This window comes from Tiliqua scincoides, chromosome 4 (genome assembly GCF_035046505.1).
Source record: "Tiliqua scincoides isolate rTilSci1 chromosome 4, rTilSci1.hap2, whole genome shotgun sequence".
In the NCBI taxonomy this organism is placed as follows: domain Eukaryota; kingdom Metazoa; phylum Chordata; class Lepidosauria; order Squamata; family Scincidae; genus Tiliqua; species Tiliqua scincoides.
In genome coordinates, this window is record NC_089824.1 from 42,049,542 (window position 1) to 42,077,006 (window position 27,465).

The 27,465-nt window shown below is 43.5% G+C and overlaps 1 protein-coding gene and 1 pseudogene across 7 annotated transcripts in view; one reads left to right on the forward strand and one right to left on the reverse strand.

Annotated features, from left to right (window-relative positions):
* Window positions 1–582: 582 nt before the first annotated feature.
* On the reverse strand, window positions 583–699 carry LOC136650760 (5S ribosomal RNA; annotated as a pseudogene).
* Window positions 700–7,022: 6,323 nt separating this feature from the next.
* ASPH (aspartate beta-hydroxylase) overlaps window positions 7,023–27,465 on the forward strand; it is a 147,526-nt gene continuing 127,083 nt past the window's right edge. For 4 of the 7 annotated variants that reach the window (XM_066626211.1, XM_066626214.1, XM_066626217.1 and 1 more), the window contains exon 1: window positions 7,023–7,166. In XM_066626211.1, coding sequence (XP_066482308.1) covers window positions 7,112–7,166 — 55 coding nt within the window. In that variant the 5' untranslated portion in view covers window positions 7,023–7,111. Of the gene's footprint in view, window positions 7,167–17,935; window positions 18,002–26,181; window positions 26,363–27,465 lie in introns of those variants that run through there. The other 3 variants (XM_066626212.1, XM_066626215.1, XM_066626216.1) reach the window with 2 other exon arrangements.

Here is a 27,465-nt window from a genome sequence, read left to right on the forward strand (position 1 = left end):
CTGAATTCAAGGAAACCTACTTCTGAGAAGGCATGTAAAGACTTAGAAGTAAGTCCCATCATGTTCAATGGGGCTTACTCCCTAGGAAATCTATTTAGGATTGCAGCTGAAAGCCCTTAATTTTTTTTAAGTATATACCACAGGTATAATTCAAGAGCAAGTGTAAGTTTAAAAAAAAAAAGCCATAGCTGGGCAGCCCAGTCCTAACCTGCACTGGTGCAGCAGGGCCTCATGGCCTCCAATGTATCCAGCTTTAGTTAGGAGGTTGGAGGTTTCTTCAGGGCTGGGGGATTTCCCCCCTTATCCTGAGTAACATTCCAGCCTGTCCATTGGGGCTACTCGGATCTGCACCAGCTAAATTTCTGGCACAAATTCAGGCAGCCCCACAAAGGCTGCCAGGCCTGGGACAGGGGTTAGGATACAGCCGAGGCCTGCTGATTCCGTCCCCCTCCTGGGTCTGTCTCATCCTCTGTTCTGCCCTCTCCCACTCCTTCCTGCCTCTGTTCTGTCCTCCCCCACACTCCCCAAGCCCATCCACCACTCAATGGTTGGCAACCTTCAGTCTCGAAAGACTATGGTATAAGCCTACAGCACCCAGTATTCCCAGGCGGTCTCCCATCCAAGTACTAACCAGGCCTGACCCTGCTTAGCTTCCAAGATCAGATGAGATTGGGCATGTGCAGGGTAACAGTTGCTGAGCATTTTTATCTCTGGCAGCGGCCAGGGCTCAGATGCAGCACTAGCAGGATAGCTCACTCTTTCCCTTTGGCGCTGCTTACTCTACAGTCATAAAAAACACACACACCATGTTTATGGCATGTTTGCAACACTCTAGGCTGGTGCACTGGCTCAGCACTCCAGTGGGATTGCACTCTGACTCCCTGAATTGTGAATAATGGAAAACCCCAGGGATGTGCAGGAGTTACTATGTCCGGGTCATGAGTTGAGTTGCCAACCCCCGGATTCAACTTGACTTGCAAGTCAGCCATCGCGACTCTACCTGAGTCTCTTATAGTCATATAAATTCGAGCTGCAAGTCATTACGAGAAACGAGTCACAGTGTAAGTCAGATGCAACTCCACAGAAGTTCATTTAAAAAATCAGGTTATCCATTTGTCCAATTGTCTGTTCCTAGAACACTAAGAGAGCCCCCTCCCTTGTGTACTGGCTGCCCCCACCTTCTGGTTCCTCCCCTAGCTTTGTGCAGCTGAAACAAAAAGCCTTAAGCCTTCCTTCTTCCCTCTACCCCCTGCCTCCTGGAACCAACCTACTCTCCTGCCACCATGTCTGCTGCTGCCCTCCTTCTGGATGCCAGCCTCTGGATTGCCCACATGGTCTTTGGCGTGATGCAGAAGCAGTGAAAAAGCAAGTGCACACACACACAAAGTTGCCAGTACACACAAAAAGCGAGTCATCACTCAAATTAGAGTCATTTTCAAGTCACTGTCCCCGAGTCATGAGTCATGTCCGAGTCAGTGATGTCCATGACTCAAGTTGACAAAAGTCATGGAAAATCAATGTTTTCACAGTCGTTGAGTGACCATCCCTGGAAAAACCTACTCTCATATGCAAGACTCCTTAGGATTGCAGTATTGTTTTGTAACATAAAACTGGCAAGAGTAAAAAGAAACTGACAGGAGTGACTAGTTTAGATTCTGAAATTGCTTCAGAAGCATATAATATTGAGGCCTTATTATTACTGTCCCTTAATTGTGTAGTACATGCAAATGGTGTTATATCTATGCTATTTGCATGTACTACACAGATAAGGGACAGTCATAATAAGGCCTCAATATTATACATGCTTCCTTTGAAGTTGCTTTCCCTGAACACAAAAGGATATACTTCTAAGGGAACAGAGGCCTAGCTGCACAGCTTCTAGCCCCATCCCCTCTGTCTTTATAGTTTATTGGATTGTATGAGCTATGAGAATAACTCAATTCTTGGCTAAATGAAGCTGTCTTATACTGAATCAGACCATTGTCCATCTAGCTCAGTAAATGTTAATGTCAATGTAAATGTCAATGTTACGGAGCTGTTGGGGAACAGTGATCATGCTGTGATCCGTTTCGACATGCACGTCGGGGGAAGAATATCAGGCAAATCTCTCACAAAAACCCTTGACTTCCGACGAGCAGACTTCCCTCAAATGAGGAGGCTGGTTAGAAGGAGGTTGAAAGGGAAGGTAAAAAGAGTCCAATCTCTCCAGAGTGCATGGAGGCTGCTTAAACAACAGTAATAGAGGCCCAGAGGAAGTGTATACCGCAAAGGAAGAAGGGTTCCACTAAGTCCAGGAGGGTGCCCACATGACTAACCAGCCAAGTTAGAGAGGCCATAAAAGGCAAGGAAGCTTCCTTCCGTAAATGGATGTCTTGCCCTAATGAAGAGAATAAAAAGGAACATAAACTGTGGCAAAAGAAATGTAAGAAGGTGATATGGGAGGCCAAGCGAGACTACGAGGAACGCATGGCCAGCAACATTAAGGGGAATAATAAAAGCTTCTTCAAATATGTTAGAAGCAGGAAACCCGCCAGAGAAGCGGTTGGCCCTCTGGATGGTAAGGATGGTAAGGGGAGATAAAAGGAGACTTAGAGATGGCAGAAAAATTAAATGAGTTCTTTGCATCTGTCTTCACGGCAGAAGACCCCAGGCAAATACCGCTGCTCAAACGGCCCCTCCTGATCAAGGAATTAAGTCAGATAGAGGTTGAAAGAGACGATGTTTCAGACATCATTGATAAATTAAAGATCAATAAGTTACCGTGCCTGGATGGCATCCACCCAAGAGTTATTAAGGAATTAAAGAATGAAGTTGCTGATTTCTTGACAAAAATATGCAACTTGTCCCTCAAAATGGCCACGGTGCCAGAGGATTGGAGGATAGCAAATGTCATATCGAGCTATAAAAAGGGAAAGAGGGGAGACCCGGGAAATTATAGGCCGGTCAGCCTAACATCTATACGGGGTAAGATGGTGGAATGCCTCATCAAAGATAGAATCTCAAAACACATAGACGAACAGGCCTTGCTGAGGGAGAAACAGCATGGCTTCTGTAAGGGTAAGTCTTGCCTCACAAATCTTTTAGAATTCTTTAAAAAGGTCAACAGGCATGTGGATGTGGGAGAACTTGTGGACATTATATATCTGGACTTTCAGAAGGGGTTCGACATGGTCCCTCACCAAAGGCTACTGAAAAAACTCCACAGTCAGGGAATTAGAGGGCAGGTCCTCTCCTGGATTGAGACCTGGTTGAAGACCAGGAAACAGAGTGGGTGTCAACGGGCAATTTTCACAATGGAGAGGTGAAAAGCGGCATGCTCCAAGGATCTGTCCTGGGACCGGTGCTTTTTAACCTCTTCATAAATGACCTGGAGACAGGGTTGAGCGTGAGGTGGCAAAGTTTGCAGACGACACCAAACTTTTCCGAGTGGTGAAGACCAGACGTGATTGTGAGGAGCTCCAGAAGGATCTCTGTAAACTGGCAGAATGGGCAGCAAAATGGCAGATGTGTTTCAATGTCAGTAAGTGTAAAGTCATGCACATTGGGGCAAAAAAATCAAAACTTCACATATAGGTGAATGGGTTCTGAGCTGTCTGTGACAGATCAGGAAAGTGATCTTGGGGTGGTGGTGTACAGGTCGATTAAAGTGTCGACCCAATGTGCGGCAGCAGTAAAGAAGGCCAATTCTATGCTTGGAATCATTAGAAAAGGTATTGAGAACAAAACAGCTAATATTATAATGCCGTTGTACAAATCGATGGTAAGGCCACACCTGGAGTATTGTGTCCAGTTCTGGTCGCCACATCTCAAAAAGGATATAGTGGAAATGGAAAAGGTGCAAAAGAGAGCGACTAAGATGATTACTGGGCTGGGGCACCTTCCTTATGAGGAAAGGCTACAGCATTTGGGCCTCTTCAGCCTAGAAAAGAGATGCCTGAGGGGGACATGATTGAGACGTACAAAATTATGCAGGGGATGGACAGAGTGGATAGAGAGGTGCTCTTTACCCTCTCACATAACACCAGAACCAGGGACACCCACTAAAATTGAATGTTGGGAGCTTTAGGACAAAAGAAAATATTTCTTTACTCAGTGTGTGGTCGGTCTGTGGAACTCCTTGCCGCAGGATATGGTGACAGCATCTGGCCTGGATGCCTTTAAAAGGGGATTGGACAAGTTTCTGGAGGAAAAATCCATTACGGGTTACAAGCCATGATGCGTATGTGCAACCTCCTGATTTTAGAAATGGGCTATGTCAGAATGCCAATGCAAGGGAGGGCACCAGGATGCAGGTCTGCTCCCTGGGGCATTTGGTGGGCCACTGTGAGATACAGGAAGCTGGACTAGATGGGCCTATGGCCTGATCCAGTGGAGCTGTTCATATGTTCTTAGTACTGTTGGCACAACCGAAAGCCATTTCTAGTTCTACTTGGTGAGACCTGGGATTGAAACTGGGACCTTCTGCAGAGAAAGCATGTGTTCAACCACTTGAGCTACCATCCTATGCCCTGCTGAATTTCCTAGATCTATGCCCTGCTGTATTTCTTGAGAGTGACCCCCTACTAGTTAGCCCACTGAACTCAGTGGGAATACTTCTGAGTAAATATGGATAGGATACAAATGCAAGATTTCTGAATTAACAACCCCACTCTGGGTGCAGAATTCAGGTGTCGTCTTCGCCACTGAAGGCATCGATTCTGTTCATTTTGGTAGTCTCACCCTCCAATAAAGTCTTCCATTCTGTCCATTTTTGACAGTTTTTATTCAGAAGACCTCCAGCTATGGTAGTTGCCCTTATCTCTGGAGAAATTGCCTTCCCTGCCAACCAAGCAGCACCTTTTTGACTGTGTTTTTCCAATTTTCCACAAACTGGAAAAAACACAGTTTGTACCCAAAAGGATCCGAAGCCATGCAGCTCACTTACCTGAGGCAGTGCGAGCCTCCTGGGGGTGCAGGGAGCCTGCAGACCCCGCTGTAGAGCTCCCCAAGCCTCCAGACTGCCAAAAACAGTAAGAAGTGTCATTCTTTTTTTTTTTACTATTTTCAGCGGTTTGGAGACATGGGGAGCCCTATGGAGGGGTCTGCAGGCTCTCTGCAGCCCCAGGAGGCCAGCAATGCCTCAGGTAAGTTAAAAAAACAAAACACAACCCTTTTGCCCATAACTATCACATCATTGTCTTCACCCCAGCCCTGCAGGAACTTACAGCAGTTCCCACACACCCAAAAAGTTTGTGAACCGCTGGTTTAACCTATGCCTGTCCTAATAGAACCTTTCTCAGTTATCCTTGATCCATACAACCAATACATCTCTATGCAACTGATCTTACAAGCAAACATGGCTTTTTCCTTGTTTCTGTTTCAATAAAATCTATTTTATTTTGGAAAATTCTGTCTCATGATTACTGTTAGCCTAGATCCGTGTTTATCCTCTGCTGTACCACTTCACATGATCCATCTATTGGAAGTACCACCAGAAATAACTGGTGATGATGTCAGCACTACTTACTTCCAGAGTGGAAGGACAGATGCAAGAAACACTGGTAATAAGCTCAGGGCAGATGGGAGGGCTTTTTTGTGTGCGCGTAAAGCACATGCTGGAATTCTGCCCACTGAGCCAAGTCTTCTGCTGCTGCTTGTTGCATGGCATGGTTGGTCTCTCTGCCAGGCGGTGAGGATCCAGAACAGGGACGAGCAATGAGTGGGAGGCAGGTGAGGCAGAGCCTCCCCACTAGAGTTCTTTGAAAAATGCCACTGCCGTGTGAGATGTGCAAGTACACACAACACACAGCTTTCTGAAGGATTCCGGTGGGGAGACTGCCTCATATGCCTTCCCACCCACCACATGTCCCTGATCCAGGGGTCCCATATGTATCACCAGACACCACCTCAGGTCCCACTGATGGAATGAGTACTACTGGTTGAGAAACACTGGCCTAGACAAAAGCACTTTGAGGTTCCTGCAACCCTGACAACTATCAGGAAACAGCCATCCACAGTGTCCTCCTTCCCTCTCTGGTAACCATGAAGTGAGAAGAAACAGTTAAGTGGAGTAGCAGAACTGGAGGGGGGAAGCAAACTGACCAGCTCCCAGCCCTTTGATCAATTGCACCTCTCCAACTCACTGCTCTGAAGGGTGCTCTTCTGGCTCATTGTGAGCGTCAGAAAAAGAGCCCCATGCTTCCTACAGTGCTACTGGTGGGAGGGGGCGGGGAAATACAACGGGGTTGCTTCTGAGGAAATCCTAGGCTGCAGTCCTATCAGGGACATGCAGCAGATGGAAGACAGGTGAGGAAGAGCTCCTCACTGGAGTCCTTCGAAAAGTGCCACTGCCATTGAGGTGCCCAAGCACCCACAGCCCATGCATAGTGTGAAGGACTCTGGTGGAGAGGCTCTGCCTCACCTGCTTCCCCCTCCCACCAGAGTCCCCCTGGGTGGCAAGCAGCTGAGGGAGAGCCTCCCCACTGGAGCCCTTTGAAAAGCACCACTGCCGTGTGAGGCGCCTGAGCACCCACCAACCATGCGTGGAGCTGGAAGGGCAGAGGCGCAAGCGGGCAGAGCGCACGGGTGGTGGGTGCTCTGGCACCTCACAAGGTGGTGATGCTTTTGGAAGGACTCCGGTGGGGAGGCTCTGCCTCCCCACCCACCGCATGCACGCTTTCTTGGGAGTAAGTCCCATTGAACTCAATGGAACTTCCTTCTGAGTAGACCTGCATATGCAGCCCCCACCTGCCGCTCGCCTCCCCCCCTCTCCTTCCATCTTGCCACGTTCCAGTCAATCAGTCCTTAGGCAACCACCCCCACCACCCGGGGCGTGTCTATAAAAAGGTGGGTCTTCCGCCCGCGGCCAATAGGGGGCCTCCGTCTTTCAGGCCGGCTTTGCGATTGGTGGACGCGGCTGCCAGTCGGGCGTCGTGGGCGGTGCGGGCGGGAGCGCGCCTGCCAGGTCACGCGAGCGAGCGGAGCTGCTTCAGTGGCATCTCTGTGGCCGCCGCCCCTCCAGCAGCCCCGCCTCTATCGCCGGGAGCGCGCCCAGCCAGCCAGGCAGCCACTCACTCGCTCCTCTGCCCTCCGCTGGCTCTCCCCTCGGCGGCGTGACCTGACAGGCAGCGACATGGCCCCGCGCAGGAACCCCAAGGGCGGTAGCCCCAGCCCTGGAGGCAGGAGAGGTCAGTAGCGGCCCTGCGCGCAGAGCGGCCCTGAGGGCGGCGGTGACACAGGGGCTCGTCCCGCCTTGGAGGTCCCGAGCCGTGCCTGGAGGCGCTCCGCGGAGAGTCCCTCACGGGGGCTCTGCCGTCAGCCGTTGCTTTTGAAACTGGCGCCTCGGGCTCTGCCCCTCCCCCTCCACATTCCGAAGCCCCCTCCCCCACCCCAGTGCCTCTGGCTTGCGTCTGGGCTGGGGGAGGGGCTGCTTGCCCTTTGCGACTGCCTCCCCTATCTCAGGACCCCCTTGTTGGCTTGGCTGTTGTATAGGCTTGGGGCGGTCCATTTAAGTAGTCTTGACCCCCCCCCCTTTTGCAGAGAATCCTATAGGGCTCACTTTATGGTTTTGGGGAGGGGGAGAGTTCTGATGGTGGAATAGGATTGTTCGAGCATGTTAGTAAACTGTGTGTCACACCCTTTCTCCCCCCTCCCAGAGATGCAGGTCTTTGCCCCCACTGAGAGCCCAGTCCTATACTTGCCTACTCAGAAGTAAGTCACACTGTAATCAATAGGGCTTACTCGTAGGTAAGTGTGGATAGGACTGCAGCCTGAGAGCTCAGTCCTATGCATGTCTACTCATTATACTCAATAGGGCTTACTCCCAGGTAAGTGTGGATAGGATTGCAGCCTGAGAGCCCAATCCTGTGCATGTCTACTCAGACATAGGTCCCATTATACTCAGTAGTGCTTACTCCCAGGTAAGTGTGAATAGGGCTGCAGCCTGAGGTCCCACTCCTAGGCATGTCTACTATAGTTAATGGGTCTTACTCCGTGATAAAGTGTGGATAGGATTCCAGCCTGAGTATGCATAATGGGGGAATAAGGGGAAAAAATGGATCTTGGAATTTCCTATCCCTGGAGTTGCAGAACTTCATCCTGCAAGTTTTGCCATCCCCCTCTAATCCTTTTGGCTCCAATCTCCTCCTTGAGCACACAGACACACCACACTAAGAGCCTAGGTTTGTCTCTTCCTCCTCCCACTTTGCCTGTGCCTGGAAGTTGACTTAGCTGCAATCTGATCCACACACACCTAGGAGTAAGCTCCATTAATTATGGTGAGGCTTCTGGGTAGACATCCATCACAAATCAAATGTTGAGTGATCAGCTGGTGTGTACAGTGTACTGACTCTGACTCCTTTTCTGTCTCTTTCCTCAGCACTCACACCCCCACCTTTGCTCTCTGTGACTTCTGTAAACCTGCAGTTCATGCACAGCTCAGTTGGGGTCATCTCTGGAACACTTGAAACAAACTAGATACCTTTCTCTTGGGGATTCTTGCCCTGCAGAAGACCTTATGCTCAAAATGCAAATTACTGAGTCATAGCAGAATAAAATTATACTTGATTCTGTATTGAAACTGTGTAAAGCAGTGGTTCCCAAATGTTTTAGCACTGGGACCCACTTTTTAAATGACATTCTATTGAGACCCACTTGGGTTTACTTTAAAAAAGGAGATCTAGAAAGAAATATTTTATTTATAATAAACAGGAAAAAAAATCCTCAAACATCTATCTTCCTATATTTACACATGCTTGCAAACTATCCTAGGCTGCAATCCTACCCACACTTACCCAGGACTGAGTCCCATTGACTATTGTTCTTCAAAGCATATACAGAGTAGGTTGTTAAAAGTACAGGTCTGTAACATTTGCTGTCACATATCATGGTAGCATCAAGCCTAATAGATTAAAAATAAAATGTTGAAATGAATGGGGACCACCTGAAATTGGCTTGTGAGCCACCTAGTGGGTCCTGACCCACAGTTTGAGAAACACTGGTGTAAAGTATTTCAGGTATTTGAACTGAAAGTGTCTTTCTGTAATGAATTCTGGCCATTAGATATTCTCTGGTGACTGTTACTTTGCTATGAACTTGTTTGTATGCTTCATCCTGTACTTTACATTTACTATGTGGAAGAGATCTTCTGTAAGTCATCTCTTCAAAGTGCTATATTGCAAAATCTCTCCCCCCCCCCAATGGAGTGCAGCTAATAGATTTTACTCTGTTGAGATCCAGCTCTCCAGGGGGATTCTGCACTATTATGCAATGCTTTTATCTTAAATTTTCCTACTGGATATCTCTTCAGGAAACCTTGCTGGAGAGCTATATAGACAATTCTTGTTTAAGAATGTTAAAACATAAATGTCAAGCTTGCTGTAGAGGGAGCACTTCTTTTAGTGTTCTTCTATGGTAAGCTGAAAGTTTAAACATAGCATTTCAGTTCTTGTTGCATTTCTTTGAAAGTCCAGTTGATTTCAGTTAACCTAGTTGCAGGTTTTTACATTTTTAGACTTCTTGCTGTGCTGGAGTACTCAGCCTGGAGCAGCACCCTGTTTTGTATTAGAAATTTTTGGTTGGTTCTAATCTAACACCAAAATGTTTTGCTTGTTTTAATTACAGAGAGAAATTATGTTATGAGTTGTGCAGAGAAATGTTCTATAGACTTGCAGGTTACAGTTGTGGTGCAAAGTTGAGGAGAAGATTAGATTCTTCCACACTGTGAATTTGAGGGGTTGGCACACAAAATGCCAAAAACTTTTTGTCCAACTTGATAGTTATTTCACAATCCTGTATATATTTATAAATTTTTTCTCTCTCTCCATCTTTGTCTCAACAAATAAGGAGTCAAAAAGAAAACTACACATTTGAGAGAGGGGTGGTTTTGGAAGCATCAAGTTTCATGTGCAAGTCTAAATTGTCTTCTCTTGACTAACAGTTGTATCTGTTTCATTGGCTTTGCCTTGCCCGTGAAGTACTTTTCCTCCTTCCGTTTGGTCATTCCCTCATCGTCTCCAAAGTGGTTACGTGTCAGACCATGAGAAAAGAGCGAGGTAGGACCAGATGGTTTACATCTGCTGCTCGTATTTGAGTTGCCCCCTCCCCTTCTTCCTCTCTACTGGCATTTTAGAGGCTGAGAAATATGTACAGTACTCTTCTCAAAACTTGCAGAAATAAATGGAAAGCTGTATACTTAATAGATCACATTTGAGTTAGTGGTCAGAGGATCCGATGAACATGTGGACAGATTTTAACTTGAATACAGTACTTCCAGAATTCCCTCTCTCCCCCCCAAAAACTTGTATTTCTATTGTCTTTTTAAAACGACGAGGCTACTGTTCTTCAAAGGTTCCAGGCAGTAACAATAGCATAGATAAGTTCAGTTCTCAAAACATGATGTTCTGACAAATATATTCTGGATTAAGGTGTAAATTTCAGTGTTTTTCACACTGAGTAGCTGTGCTTGGTATTTAGGAATATTCTGTTACTTTGGATGATCAAGTAGTGTGGTGAATGCTGCTGCTCTTTTTACTGGGAACTTTAAAAACAGCTTGCAGTTTATAATACAGTAGCTCTTTACGTGACAAGGAATATATTCCCTGCTTTAGAGAAATTTAAAACCTAACCTTAATTCTGTTTACTTAGACCAGCAGTGCTCAAACTTGCAACAGCTGTGCACTGGGAATGTGGTCCCTGCCTGACTGCATCTGAGTGTTCTGCCCAGGCATCATGCGAAGTCCTCATTCAGAGGACCGGGATGCTCTGGGCAGTTGCATCTGCTGCCCAGTGTCCCAGAAGGCCATGTGACAGGATGTCTGGGCAGATGCAACTGCCCAGAGTGTCACTGTCTGCTGAACGAGGAGGACTTTGTGTGGCTCCCAGGTGAAATCAAAAGGTCTGGTCACTGGGTGGATGGATCCGCCTGAACCCTGGATCCAGTCCCTGGGCCGGGGTTCGAGTGGCCCTGATGTAGACAAAGTCCCATAGACTACCATACCACTTGTACACTGCCATTTGGAAAGAGCAATTGTAGTTCTTTTGTTCCCCTCCAGGGCCTGGTGAGACATGACAGCAATGTATAGGGAGCTCTTACAAGTTCTGAAACCTAACACTCAACCTTTCAAGCTTGTTTCTCTCCTTTTATTAGCGTTCGGGGATTAAACTCCTGCCTTGCCTAGTGGCTACTCCAATGATGGGAAACTTAGCTAAGCCCATAGTTTGACCCTTTAGCAATGGGCAGGTGATTGAACTTGTCCAACAAATAGGAGTGAGCAAAATCTAGTAGAGTGGTGATATTCTGCCTGCTCCATTGTTCTAACAAAGCTATGTGTTGGTCAAACTGGTACTGTCAGTCACATTCCAGGTTTAAGTTTTTCCTGTGGATGAGCTGGTTACAAATGATGAACTTGCACCAACTTTCTGATTGCAGCCAGCTTCATATTATGCAACCAGGGACTTCACCAATTTGGGTGAAAGGGTTCACTCCAGTGTGTATGGCTATTGTTAATGGATTGTGTCAGAGCCCAAATTACATGTTGTGCCAAATGCATAGTTTGGTGGTATGTTCGTGTGCATTTTAATTAGCAGCTGCAGAAGATGGGGGATGATCTGGAGGACCGTGGCACTTGGGAAAGGGTTGCATAGCTGTTTCCTTTGTACTGCAGTTCCCAATGAAGCTATTTGATCCAGGAAAGAACACTTGTTGATGCCAGTGTGAAGGTTCAGGTTTACTGGAACCATAATACAGAATGAAAAAGGGTTATGTGATGCTGATCCTTCCTCTGGTCCCCATGTGGCTGCTACTTTAAGTTAAACATATGCAGACACATCAATGCCAAGCTGAACTGTGTGTTTAATGCAATTGTAGTTTGACCCTGAATGGGTTAGGGAACTGAATGTATCTCAGGGTTTCATGGTATTTTACTACAGACAGATTAACATTCAGGATATAGATCAGAGGTCCCCAACCTTTAGACGCTTGCAGACCACTGAGGCAAAAATCGGAATAGTCATGGACCGCATGCGGCTGTGGATGGTCTGGTCTTAACCCTCTCTAGTGGTTGGTCTCCCAAGCACACCCCCATGGACTATCAAAAAGGATGGAGAATGGACCACCTACAGCCACAGCTGACACTTCAGTGTCTATGGCTGTGGGTAGTCTGTTCTCTGCCCTTTTTGGTGGTCCATAGGAGATTGCTTGCTTGGTGAGACACTGGAAGTGATCAAAAGTTATTTATTTTCCTGAGACCTTGTAGACCACTTCTCAGGGTCTTGCGAACCACCTGTAGTCCGCGGACCACAGTTTGGTAACCAGTGATACAGATAAACTGGTAATATGTTATTTTCTTTGCTAATGTGCAATGATTTAGCACTTTGCCCTGATTGGCCCTTGCCCCATTGTCTGACAGGAATGCTTACTTTTCGCACAGGAATGTCCAAACATTTCAGCAGGAGGGTCACACCATCTCTCTGACACTGTGTCAGGGACCAGGGAAAAAAGATTTAATTTACATTTAAAATTTGAATAAATTTACATAAATGAATTTTTTAGAGATGGAATTTATAAGGTTGAAGGTCTTGCAGTAGCTCAAGGCCTATAAAAGGCCTTGCACAAAGTAAGGCCAGCCTTTCTTTCACTGACACTGCTGCATCACAAACGTGAAGCAGCAAGTAGTGGAGGGAGCCCTTGTCCCACAATTCAGGTGAGAGGTCGAACAGTCGTCCGCATGCTGAGAGCAGTTGTGTCAGGCCAGCAAGGGCTCCAGCAAGTCTTTGGAGGGCCTAAGGTTCATTGGAGTCTGGGGGCTCCATGAAGGCCTGATTGGGGGCCCCCAAGGGCCGCAAGTGGCCCCGGGTCGGTGTTTGGGCACCCCTGTTTTAGCACACACAACAGCAGCCTGGTAGGCCTTATCTGGCCTTATCCGCCACCAAATTGCCTTACTGTATGGGGCACATACAGTACTGTGTGCATTACAAAGGTTATCAAGGTTGTTTTTCAATCACCAGAGCAAAGAAACTTTGTTTTTTAAATTGATTTGTTATAGTGTGTTTTTTGGCATCCACATGAGTTCTTGGAATAGAACCCTTTCGAATAATGAGACTCAACCTGTATATTGTTTCCTTAGTATGGGCATAATGGTCTAGGTAGAAAAGCTTTATTGAGAAGAGATAAAGCTAGGCTTCCTCTTCATATAATAATAATAATAATAATAATAATAATAATAATAATAATAATAATAAAACTTTATTTCTATCCCGCCCTTCTCCCCAAAGGGACCCAGGGCGGCTAACAACATATAAAACAGATTAAAACAAGTTCAGCCAAATTTACTTATCTTAGAACTAAGTTCTCTTGAAATCAGTGTGTATCTTTGTATAATGTCTGGCTTTGTACTCCTATGGTGAGGAGCAAAACTGAAATCCAAGTGACAAGAAAGCTGGTCTGGACACACCCTAAACTCCTATGGCATTCACTTTCTGATACTTGACTTTCTTCTGTTTTTTAAAACTTGTTTAGCTTAAAAGGTCAGTCATGACTCATTAAGCCGATACGTTTTACTTGCAGCAGCTTTTGCATAGCCAGTAACTTAATGTAATAATTTCATGATCAGGCCACTCGAGTTGTTCATCAGTGACAAAGCATTTTTTTTCTCTTGAAATGTATATTTTATAACTATGCCAGTAGTTTTTTTCACCATCTGAGGGCTTCTTGTAATTAAAGCCTAAGTCTGTATGTCCATCTTTCTATGTTGTAATACTTCTGTAGTTTTCAGTAAATGCTTTGAATCAAGAAATCAATGCAATGTGATCCAAGTTTGAAAACCACGCTTTGTGTTAGGTTTTCCTGTTGCATGTTCACTTGAGGCAATATAGTGTACAGCTGCAATTAAGAGCAGTTTAGATGGGTGTTTCTAGTTCATTTGCATCCTGCAGAGAAGTTGCAAAGCAAATAATAGATGCTATAGTTAAATTGCTTAATGGGTTCTTTACCAGACCAGTTCTTGACATTAGTTCATCCCTTTCTTCATTGGCATATGAAGTACGTATTGGCATCAATACTTGCCTTTTAATCTTATTTATTTTGTCAACTGCGAACTACTCTTCCTAAGGAGCTTCTTTGCTAAAAAAGAGAATCATGACCTTTCTGGGTGTCTCGGAGTCCTGACTCTTATCCTGTGATTTATTTATCAATCATGTCTTATAAAGACAATTCTTCATAAGATTTTTTTAAAAAGTAGCATTCAGAAAAGCTAATCACAGAGAACTGGTTATTTCCTAAAATAATCTTTATGTGCTCAATGTAAAAAAATAGATTTGCATTATTGTCCATGCTACTTTTTCCGCTAGGTAGAAGGAAAAAGGCATTCAGTTGAAAACTAAGGGGGAATATTAGAATGCATCAGCTTAACCATCCCATGCTAACTTTGATAGATGGTTATGAGACATGGATGTCTGCCTCTGTCATATACACATTTCTGTTCATTTTCTTTGGAGACAATTTTGTATATTCAAACAGTGTAACTTCACCTTTGCAGACACAGCTTTGGATAAAGACTGCGTAAGTTTTCAGAGAGTTTGAATATTAACATCATGGATTACTGAAACCATGAAACAGTATTAGCATAGGTGGATTCTTGTTCCGTATTGGTGTAAATGGGATCAGTGCATTCTTGTATTGTATTGGTAACATACATAAGAGCCTTGAATTGAGTTGGACTCTTAGGGCCCAAGCCGATTAAACTTTCCAGTACTGATGCAGCCATGCTAATAGAATGTGCATTGCATTCTGTGGTGATGATGGCAGTCATGGAGGCCTCCTCAAGGAAAGGGAACATTTGTGTTGAGTTGTGCCTACATTGGAGCTGGAAAGTTGAACAGGAGTGGGCCCTTAGTCTATATGATGCCCTTCCCCCTTGTCCTTTCTCATTCCAAGGTGGCAGATTGACATCATAAGGGATTGTGTAGGATGTTGTAGTGGAAAAAATTATTGTAAAGAGATGTGATAATGCGCTAGGCTGGTTTATTCATGTGTTAGTTTTACAGTATTCTTTCAGGATTCTGAATATTTGTTCAGACAGTTTTTAATCCTTAAACCGTTTCTGCCTGACATTGCATGTATACAGCAGGGATCAAATATGTGCACCTGTGGACTGGGCAGAAATGGGTTAATCTTTGCAACCCTCCAGACTTCCTCACCATTGGTCCATAAAAGGAATTTCTTCAGCTTAATGTGCCATGCTTTATCTTGAGGAACTTCTGCATCCAACTCTGTGGTCCCAGAGGTGTTTAGGATTGGATCCTGGGGCTGTGAAGGCTTGGAAATAGGTGGGGCTCCTAGGAACTAGTGGGTGTGCAGTGGCTTAATAGCCCTAGCCCTTAGAACAAGAGTATCAGACATAAGGCCTGTGAACCCAATACAGCCTGCAGAATTTCTTTATCCAGCCCCCATGATAATTAGGTTCTCCTAGCACTACCATCAGCTACTCTCAGCTGTTGAGCTGTGAAATGATGGCACTGCTGAAAGAGTGAAGCTAAGAGATGCAATTATCATGCAGGCCACCCTTTCAGCAGTGCTACTTCTGCTGGGGTATCGCTGCTGAAAGGGCAGTCTGTGTGATAATTGAGCTCTCTCATATCTTGAAAATGTGATCAGGATTTGTATATTTTCTGTTCTTCTATTTGCAGCAAATGGGTTCTGAAGTGAGAGCAGAGTGCTTATTTCTGGACATCACCTGGTTAACGACATTAGTTCCTACATAATAACATCACTTCTGGCCCTCAGCAGGTACCATAAGTGCTATTTGACCTGCTGTGTGGAATGATTTTGTCACCCTGCAACTATCCATACATAGGGGGAAACTGTTTTCCTCTCCCTGACCGAGCTTCTTTCCCCATTTTCTTGCTTTTCATTTTTTCTTCTGATTCCCCCCTTGTGTCCTTCTGAGTCAGCTTCCCATCTTTCCTGTTTCTGTCCACTGTTCTCCTTCCAATCCCTTTCACCCTGTTCACTCTGGCTCACCTCTGTGCCCTCCTTTGTTGTCTTCTTCTGTTTCCTATTCATCAAATTTTCTCCTTGATCTTTCTTTCCCGACTCTCAAGTTCGCTGCCATCTCTTTGCTCCTCCTCTCCTCTTGTCTATAACCCACCTCCTTATATCATCAAATCCTTCTCTTTCCCTTCTGTCTCTGTTTTGCGTCTCTCTCCCCCCTCCATCCCCTTTGCAGTCCCATCCTTAAAACCTCTGCCTTTTCCGTACCCACCCCCTTGCTCCTGCACAGGCTAGCTGGAGTCCCCTGCATAGCTCAGAGTCGGGCTGGGGATAAGACATGTGCTGCTTTTCAATGTCTCTTGCTGAAGTAGGATGCTGCAACACTGCAGCACAGTATGTCTAACTTGATTTTCCGTACTATCTGGTAGTAGCTCTCCAGGGTTTTGGGCAGGAGTTATTTCTAGAAGAGCCAGGGATTGAATCTGGGACCTTCTGTGTGCTAAGTACATTCGCTGACACTGAGCTATGAGTTTTCTTCTTGAGATTAATATAAGAAAAGTATTTCAGGAGCTGTTATATTAAAAAAAAATGAGTTGAATTCTCAAAGGGGTAGCAAAAATATTGTACTGAACTTCTTGTACTAAAATAACTATCTCCTATGGCATTTCTACAATTTGGTGGCAGTTACTGTTTCCTAACATTATGATGCTTAGCTGATACTAAACCTGGTATTCTATAAATGTGTTTATGGTTTTCTTTAAAAAGGTGAGTAGATTTGATTATATAGTCGGCCCTCATCATCCATGAATTTGCAATCAGCAGATCTTGTCTCAGTGCAGATCACAAGTTTGCGCTGGAGGACCTCAGAGGATGCAACCGGAAGTCTCGCCTGGGCGATCTTCTGAGGTGCAGGGAGACCTCGTTCAACCTCCCTGCAATTCAAAAAGCCTGCTGGAGGCTTCTAAAAGTCATTTCTATTTTTTGGGATGGTCTTCTCCACAAATTTCCATTATCTGTGGAAAACGCCGTGTGTGTGTGTGTGTGTGTGTGTGTGTGTCGTCCCCAGGAATGGATATCCCACAGATACCGAGCACCCACTGTATAAGTGTCAAAACAGCTTTTGTTCTGTGAGTCTCCCCCGGCCCTTAAAGCTCACAGGCAGCTGGGATTTCCCAAATGATCATGGGTATTTTAATGCTAGGAGAATATATGAATCTCAATAACTTGCACAACTGTAGACTGGGGAAAAGTGTAAGGCTGATTGTTCTTTTGATTAGATAGACCAGAGGTATTCAACCAGTGTGCTATGGCACTATGGTGTGGTGTGGTTTGCAGGAGTTTGGGGGAGGGTCATTTCTTAGTAGGGTCATTGAGTATGTGTGACCGTTCCCCCCAGCAGCATTGTGTGCTTTGTCAATTGTCAAAAAACTGGTGTGCCTTTTCAATGGTGTGCCAATTTTAGTGCCTTGTCAGTGTGTCATGGGATGAAAAAAGTTGAAAATCAGTGAGATAGACAGAGCAGATGAGCAGCAAGTATTTTCCTACTCCTGGAGCCTACCATGTCAAGGAATGGCACCTGCAGATTGTAGCACTGTGGTTTACATACTTATGAAAATTGTATGTGGTACACTACTTCAGGTTTATCTGCAACATAATCTATCTGGAGTTCTCATAGTGTTTCCCAAGCAAGATTTGGATCAAGAATCTTTGTTGTATGTTGCAACACTTCATAATGCATTCTTTTGCTCTGTAATGCACAGTTTTGTCTTTAGAGCAGCCAAACACACTTCCTGAAAGCTATATCTTGTACTACTCTTTGCAATCTACCATACTGCCCTTGAAATATACTGTGACTGCTCATTGAATTTTCATCTGTAAACCAATTTTAAAAGCCAGTTTTTCTTCTAAACATTGAAAGAACAGAATAATTCCTTTTATGCTAATGATTTATTGAATTCTTCATTATAGGGTATTTATGCAATGAAGTTTTACTTGCACCAAGGTGACCGCTTCTCGAGTGAGCATCATCAACTGGTAAAGTGTGACAAGGGTGTAGTGATTGAAGCTGTTTGTTTTCTAACTGTTCTCATGCACTGACCTGCTGCATGGAATGTTTTCTTTAAATTTGCTGTGAAACAAGATAAATTAAGGCTGGAAAATATTTTGGTGCCAGGATTAGAGGCTCCAACCATCAACAAAATTGAGTAAGTAAGATTTCTAAACCTCAAAACTGTAGGTATCAAATAACAAAGCAATTTTTCCAGCCCTAGCAAAGAATAGATTTACTTTTTAATAATATGTTGTAGTACTTTCCCCATGCGTATTACTTGCAGTGTTGTTCATTTCTTAAGTGCTTGTAGTTAAGTACTAATGAATGGTGTGCTGTTGGCATGATGCATTTTTGTTTGTCGTGCACAAAATGCCACATGAATTTTTTGTTCTAAATCAGAATTATTCATTGAACTACAGAGTGACTGATTATACAGAGATCAGAGAGGAATGCTGACAAAATCAAATTCAAAATCTAATTGAATTCAAGTTAAATCAGAGAACTTAAATTTAAAATATGTCAAAGGAATTAAATTTGTTTACATTTGGAGTACTGTAGCTTGCTTTTGGTTAGAGATCCACAAGTTTTGGTTAGAGATCCACAAATTTGGCCTTGGTTGCCAAATTAAAACTACAGGTGTGCACTGCTTAGCAGCATTCCGACCTACAACGGACTGCATATACAATGGTCTATTGTAAGTGTAAATATTATAACAACAACAACAACAACAACAGGTATTTATATGCCACCTTTCTTGGTCTTTATTCAAGACTTTATTCAAGGTGGTTTACATAGGCAGGCTTTATTTAAATCCCTTATTAAATAGGGATTTTTACAATTTGAAAGAAGGTTCTTTCTTTCAAGAACCACTACATTCAGGTGTTTCGTTCCGATCTGGCTTCACATTCTGGCCTCCATCCTCCCACGCTCAGAGCAGATGGAATAGCTCGGTTTCAGCTTGTCAGCTGCTGCAAGGTCGCACAGTGCCGGTGGCCTCGAACTGGCGACCTTGTGGATGTTATCTTCAGGTAGATGGAGGCTCTACCCTCTAGACCAGACCTCCTGCCCAGGAGACTAGACCTTCAAGTGTAAAGCAATTGAAACTCTTTCCCTTGGTGTTGGTGGTGTCCTTAGGAGGCCCCAGAGGTCTCCACCAGGTTGCTCTGAGTCTCCATGGGCTTCAGAATGAACCACAGAAGCCTCTGGAATCTACTTCTGGTTTTCAGAAAACCACTTCTGGTTTGCTTCCAAAAACGGAAAGTAGCTTTCGAATGTTTCTGTGGACCATTCTGAGGTGTAGCGCAACCCAGAGGGGGCCTCTGGTGCCTGCTAATGACAACATCACAACCACCAAGGTAAGTTTTAAAATATATTTTTCACATAACTATAAAATCGCTTAATGATGGGGTTTGAAGAACATAGCCCTGTTGTTAAGCAACACATACCTGTACACTAAAACTATGCTACTCTTTCTTTTCCTACTTTCCAGCAGGAAAGGGAGGCTCAGGGGTTGCTTGTTTAGCTGCTCTAAACTAGTCTCTAACCAAACTGTGAGGGGTGCCTGGAAATGGGGGGGGGGTCGTCTCAGGGCGTCACCTGGTGGGGTGCTGAGGGTCGGCTGGATGGTCTCATGGGACCCCTGGGTGGGGTGTCCACCTCCTTGGGGTTCCTTGTGGGAGAAGCCTCAGACCAAGCCAGGGGGAGGGGGTTCATGACACCCTTGTCCTCCTCCCTGGAGGCAGGACCTGAGGCCCTTGGTCTTCAGGCAGGGGCTCCAGCTCCATCCTCCTGCCTTCCTTCTCCAGAACTGCCTGTCATCACAGGCCTCCCTGCTTTTATCCTCCCCAGCCACACCCTTGGCTCCTCCCCTTTCTCCCTCTCTAGGCTTAAAGGGGCCCTGACCCTGGCCTGCTTCCCTCTTCTTTGGTGGTTAATGGTGACCCGGCCCTGCTCACTGCTCAGGTCAGGTGAGCCCTGGGGGGGACGGTCTCTCCCACCCAGCTGCCCTACGTCTTACCTGGTCAGCTGGAGAGGTGGTGGTGGCTCTATGGCCAGGCAGTTCTGCCCCTGGCCTGCAGCCAGGTAAGGCAGGGGTCGGACAAGGGCTCAACCCCTGACACAAATATCCAAAAGCAGAAGTTGATGATGGGACTTTTATAGGGGACTTTTATAGGGATGTTCTGTGTGCCCTATTTTACTTTTTTCACCCTGTAATTGGAACAGTGTGTCAATACAGTGGGCCCTCAGTATCCACAGAGGATCCGTTCCAGGACACACACACCCAGATACTGTATTCTGCTGATAATTAAAATCATGGCTGGAGGACCTCAGAACACCTCTGGAAATGAGTTCTGCTTGTATCTAGGAGGTCTTCTAAGGTCCTCCAGCCGCGGGCTTGGCATCATGAAAACTGAAGTCAGATAAGGAGGGCCCACTGTATTGGACAAATCTCCTTTTTGCACCCTTACTACTTATGTGTTTCATCGTAAGCTTTTCTTAAACTATTCATAAGATGCAGGTAAAGCATCTCTGCTTTATATTGGGTCTTGTTCTTAACTGGAGATGTGTTGGTAGCAGTGACATGAAATGAATGTCTTTGTAATTTCTTGTTATGCCAAATGATTATGGTAATACATGAGAGAGAGAGTTCACAAGAATGAAAAGCTTTGACCAGACCAGAATGAGTAAACCTTAGGTTGGGAAACAGTAAGCTTGTTTATGTAATTTACCCTCCTCTTTACTCACTTAAAGGTGTATTGAAAAAATATGCTTTAATTATGTAATCAGCTAGGTGATTATGATTATGTGATTCCTAGGCCGCAATCCTATACTCATTTTCTTGGGAATAAGCCCTACTGAACACAATGGAACTTTTCAGTAGACTTGCATAGGTTTGTGATGCTATTTGATTAAGCCATTTGGCAATGGCAATCTGGTTTTCAGTGTTGTACCACAGATGAGTTACAACACTGATAACCAGATTCAGAAATGCAAAAGAACACTGTAATAAAGAAGTGCTTTAACTTCTAATGTTAAATTTTGGTGATGCAAATCAAGTAAACTTTCAGCACAAGAAAATTACATAGCATAATTTTCCTGAATCTTTTTTTGATCTTTAGAGTGTGATAATACTGAAGAAAATAGCTAATGATGTTTCAAGATGCATAGTGTGCTCCAGTCTTACTTGCAACAATATGTTCTACTAAACAAGATGATAGAAATCTCAAGGTCCTTCTAGATTTGCACAGATTCTAGGTTTCCGCAATGCCTGATGTGCCCATTCGCCACTTCCCTTTGTTCTAACATGCCATAATATTTATGGTGCACTCCTTTTTTTAAGCTAATCTTTTTTTAATCTTTAACACTGCATATATTTTTGGATTCTGAGGATAAAATAAAATGATGTACAGCATCTAGCAATGTCTTGCTAAGAGCATTTAGAACCTATTTTGAAAATTGCCTTGAAGCTAGACGGCTGGCAGAGGTTATACTCTGGAACAGTGGTTTTCACACTGGGACCCACTTTTTAGAATGAGAATCTGTTAGGACCCACTGGAAGGGATGTCATGACCAGAAGTGACATCATCAAGAAGGAAAAGTTTTAAGAATCCAAGGCTGCAATCCTACCCACACTTAGCCAGGAGTAAGTCTCATTTACTGTCATTGTTAAAGAATATACATAGTAGCTTGTTAAAAGTACAGGTCTGTGACATTTCCCCAAATGCAGTCACATACCATGGTAGCATCAAGTCTAATATATTAAAAATAAAATATTGAAATGAATGGGGACACACCTGAAATTGGCTCATGACCCACCTAGTGGGTCTCAACCCACAGTTTGAGAAACACTGCTTTGGAAGACCAAACCAGGACTCAGAATGTTCAGATTTGATCATTCAGACTTGATAATTGGGCCTGTGCTAACACAATGAAGTTTAGTGGAGACAAAGAAAAGTCTTGCGCATAGGCACATATACAGGATGGGAGAAGACTTGGCTTGACAGCACATATATGAAAAGGAAAGCAGTTTAGTGGATCATTGGATGAATGTGAGCTAGCAGTGTGATAAGGCTGGACAAAAAAGGTAATGCAAGTCTGGGCTGCATTAAAAGATGTATAAAGTCCAGACTATGAGAATTAATAGTTCTATTTTATTCTACTAAGACCTCACTTGGAGTACTGTGTCCAGTTTGGAATACGTACTGGGTTTTAGAAAGGGCATTGGTATTGCTGGGTGAGGTTCAGTAGAGGGCAGTTTAGATGGTGAGGGATCTGGAAACCAAATCCCATCAGGAACAGTGTGCTTGGTATGTTTAGTCTGGAGAAACCTAAGGGGAGACAGAAAAGCTGTTTTCAAGTATGTGAAGGACTAGTGCATGGAAAGAGGAGTGGGCTCACTCTGAGGCTAGTGGGTCCAGTGAACCAGTGGGTTGAAACTTTAGAAAAGTGTATTTAGGCTAACTACAAGCGCTTTAACTGTAAGCGCTTCAGTGTCCAACACTGAGCAGTCTACCTTGTGCAGTAGTGGACTTTCCCTTATTGGAGGTTTTCAAGCAGAGGCTTGGTGGTCATCTATCAATGATGGTTGCACTAGGCAAGACTTGATGATCTTCATGTTGACTTCATCTTCTAACAATACATGATTTTATGAAGAAGTAGTATTTGTAAGTTTATATTATAGAAATTAAAGCAATAAGGATCATTATGTGTCATACCACACATTTATCTAGTCCTGCATCCTGCTTTCGCAGTGACCAGCTGGATACCCTGGGAAACCATAAGTAGGGCATAAAGGTCTAACACGCTACCTCCCCACCTCAACTGGTATTCAGTGACATTTTGCCTCAGAACACATTTAGCCATTGTGACTAATAGTCCTTGATAAGAGCTAATGAATCTAATCCCCTTAAAAAGCTTTTTAAGCCATTGTGTGTCACTTCATTCTGTAGTGGTGAATTCTGTACCTTGACCATGCATGCAGTGAAGGTTTTTTGTCTGTGTTGAATCTATTTCCATTCAATTTCATTCAGTAACTTCCCCATCTATGATTGTTGATGGAAAGGTTAGAGCTGGTATAGTCTTGCACAGGACTGCACCTTCTTAGAAGATGTACAGTGTTCCATATTTGAAAACATTTGTGATTTGCATATCAAACTTCCTTTGTTTTTAGAAAGCTAGCAGTTTTCCAAACTTGGTATTTCCAAATGATTGATTTGATTCCAAGCTAAATACTTGGAACAGTGAGACACTCAAATGCAGTAAAAAAATAGAAAAGGTCAAAATTTAACCTTGACACTTTAAAATCGATGTTGTCACCGTGCTGAAGACATCGGAAATGCTTGTAGCTATGGTCTGCGCAGCTGATGGAAAGTGCTTCAATAAGCATAGCTTTCCAATTGCACAAAGCGTTCATATACCAGCATTACAAATGGGATCGGTGGGTGGCACAAGTGAGGAGATTCTTCATACCATGAGTTAACTCGTATGGTAAAGGGCTTTCAAATACTATGAGTACTATCATGTGAAAAATATTTCTGATGGGCTGCTTATGGAACTGAAAGGTTTACTTTGACTTTATGTACAAAAAACTAGGGAGATCAGTAGGATTTATAGAGCATTTTTATAATCTTTCATCTGTTTGTGATAATTTGTGTATATTAAGGCTAAACTAGGGCCATGGGTGACTGGGAACATGAGTGCTGCCCTCTTGCGAAGTGCCATTCAGCATTTGTGTTTCTTTAGTAATTTAGTTATGTTTCTCTTTTGTCCGGTTTTCACAACCTGCAATTCATCTGGGGGTTGTATAAAATGATCTGGGACAGCTGTCATTTAGATACGCCTACAGCCTATCTATCATATCTTTATGAGTGTGATTCAGTGAATTGAAATTGAGTTCATGCTATGATCCTGAGCAGAAACTGCTGTTTTTCACTAATGATGCACTTAAATTATTTTTATATATTTTTTAGAACATTCATAGGTTACATTTACACACTTCTTGATGCAGACAGTAGTGTCTGACATAGCCTAGTAACATAATAGTAGAGCTTAAAAATTTCTTAAATTTGAATTTGAAGAAGTGCTGTAGTGTAGCAGTTTAGCTGAGCTGTTTTCAATGACAGCTCTGTTTGCTGTTATTTTCTCCGAAATTGTTTTTGAATTGGAAGTTAGTTGTTGTTGAATAAACTTATTCTTGTTAAAATGAGTGATGGACTACATTTTAAGTCTATAAAAATACTGTATATCTTTTTTAATCTAGAGGACATAGCTAAAATTAAAGCTGTACATTTATTTGAAAATCACTTTATTAGAAAAAAAAATCCACAACCCAAAGTAGGTAATTAAAGTAAAAATATCCCAGAAGTACAACTCCAAAGTAACATGGTGCAACAGTAAACTTTTGAAAGCTGTAGGCTTGTTCGTTAGGCTAGATCAGGTGTCCAAACTTTTTGGCAAGAGGGCCACATCATCTCTCTGCCACTAAGTTGGGGACCGGGGGGGGGGGGGGGAAGAATTAATTTACATTTCAAATTTGAATAAATTTACACAAATGAATATATTAGAGATGGAATTTCTATGAATGAATGAAGGTCTTGCAATAGCTCAAGGCCTACAAAAGGCCTTGCACAAAGCAAGGCTGGCCTTTCCTTTGCTGTCACTGCTGTATGTGAAACAGCAAGCAGTGGAGGAAGCCCTCGTCCCACAGCTCATGCAAGAGGTCAAAGTGTTGGCCATCACGCTGAGAGCAGTTGTCAGGCCAGCAAGGTCTTCAGCAAGTCTCCGGAGGGCCAGAGGCTCATTGGAGACTGGGGGCTCCCCGCAGGCTGGATTGGAAGTCCTTGAGGGCCGCAAGTGGCCCCAGGGCTGGGGTTTGGGCACCCCTGGGCTAGATGGTAAGGGAAAAGTAGTAGCAGTGAAGTGTTGTAGATTTCCCAGAAACAAAAGACAGGGAACATACAACATACCTCTATTTTCTTTCCCCTTCTCCTAATAATTCACTCCTCTGAGTAATATATTTTAGATTGTACTATTAGGAACTGAATTCTGTAGCCTTTCTGAGAAGGGAGGAGTTGAAGTGTTATCAGGAATTTTGATCTTAAAGCTGTTGCACCCTGCCCTACTAAAAGATGGGTGCGTCCCTTAATGCAGTCACTTTTGAACTACTCAGCAGGGTATTGGAGGATGAAAAGCTTAAAACAGACAACATTGCCTCTCCCTTGTATTAAAATAAACCCACTAGTGACTAGCACATAGATAATTATTCACCAGTTACAACATTCATCAGAATACAAGACTGGCTATTGGAAGTGACCTATATGTGTGTAAAAATCGGTACTCTCTGTGTGTTTGTATTTTTCTACCTTAAGCTGTTATTACCTGTCACAAGTCTTTCGAAAGAAGTTGAATTAAGAAGAAAAGTGTGCTTTACAGAACTTCCCATCTGTCTAAAGCCTAAAAGCCTGTGATGTGTTTATAAATGTTAGCTCTACCTATTCTGACCACATTAGTGCTCAAACCTTGTTTTTATAAATATTGTTTAAAATGGTACCTTGGCTTTCTTTTTTGCTTTTTAAACAGAGGTTGATAATGTAGCACTATCTTGGAGGTAGCTGGAATTCTGTTGGTTATTACTCTGGATTTTTGATAGTGTTGGCAGTGTGTTGACAGCTTAATAGCTCTCGCTCTCAGCATTGCCTTCCATATAGTATCCTTAGTGGATCCATAATACCAATGCAATGCCATATTGTAATTGTAGTTCATATTATGTCAACTGCAGATAAATGTGTATATATATGCAGAGCTCTCCAAAAAGCCGTGCAATAGTTGCATGTCAGCATCATGTAAATGTGTTTGGCAGATTCCCGCATTGAATAGACAAGCTTTGTGTCCTGACTTTTGTTTGAGTTTATACAGAAGATTTAATGCTCTTAGAATTTAGTCACTGAGGCATGCTTTCGTGCAATTATTTTTTTTAAATCTGCTCTGTTTTGCTTCTCTGGTATGTTGGTGTTTAGAGATTAAATGAGATGGAAAGGACCTGCTACCCAGGATGCTTTGTTGGTAGGAGGGGGAAAATTTGATTGTCGTCAGCAGTGGGTTTCCATATGGGTACTTAAAAGCATTTGGCTTGCAGATGAATGCCCTAAAAATAGATTTTGAGCAGACTTTGCAGCCGGGTCCGATTTCGGGTTTTAGCTGAGCTGGCCGTAAGGAACTTTCTTTGCTGCTGTTGCAAAGCTTACATTAGGGTGAACTCTTGCTGATTCTGTCTTGGACTCTAGTTTTATATTCAGGTTTACTTTATTCATGGATAAACGACACTGATGAAATGGCTGAAGACTCAGGTACAGTCTTTGCAGTTTGGAATAACAAATGTGATGACTTTTCTCTCTTACTGGGTAGTAAACTACGGGTGTCATGGTATCACATTAGTCTGAAAAGTTTGTGGAAAGTTTTAAATTTTTCAGAAAATTTTTTATATTTGAGATATTCTGTGACTGGTGTTCTATGACCCTGTGAAGCAGAATGCTTACTTTATATTTGTTCTTGAGATTCTGAAAGTGGATGGATTTTTAAATAGAGATAATGGTGCTTCCTTTATAGCGAATTGGATGTATTACAGCTGCAAGTGAACAAATGTTATACATGCCTACTAAAATCTAATTCATGGTATTACTTTATGGATTTTGAAAGTGCGCAATTGTATTTTAGAGTATTGTGATGCCTCTCTAGACATATGGCAGACAAAAGCAAGGGCTTACCAGATTTGGAAATTGACCTACTTTCTACATTGCTGACAGTATTTGCATGGTGGCTTCAACTCTGACTCTCTGGAGGAGTTTAATTCAGTAAATTGTTCTAATATATGCCCTTACTTCATAGGTGACTTTCGAATTGTTAAAAGTTGAATGATAAAGAATTTATCAACTTTCCGTAAAAGGGTGTAAAGACAAATCTTTAACATAGCTATGAATATTGAAAGTATAGGCAGTTAAAGTTGGATAACAAAAATAGTGTCTTTTGGAATGTTTGGGTGATCTTAGTGGTTTGCATATGCATAGCAGTAATAATTTCACAATTCTAAAAATAAAAATGTCATCGTGTTATGTCCTGATATATTTGCAGTGAATGTCATTTTAGATGAAATTGAAGGCCAACAACTCGTAGAAATGGCATTGATGACATTGTCCCCCCCCCCCCCATTTTTTAATGTAAATAGCAGCCTTATTCTGGTCCAGAATAAGACTGTGGGCCATGGGCCTTTACTCCTTTGGCCTGTCATAGTCCTAGTTAAGATTGTCACTGGCAGTTTCATACTTAGGGACACAGGAGCCATAGTGAGGACAGCCGTCCTGGTCAGGGATATACAAGGTGCAAAGGGTTAAAACACTCTGCACTGTATGCCCAATACGGATCAGGGTCTCCTGTGGCTGCTATTTATGGTTAA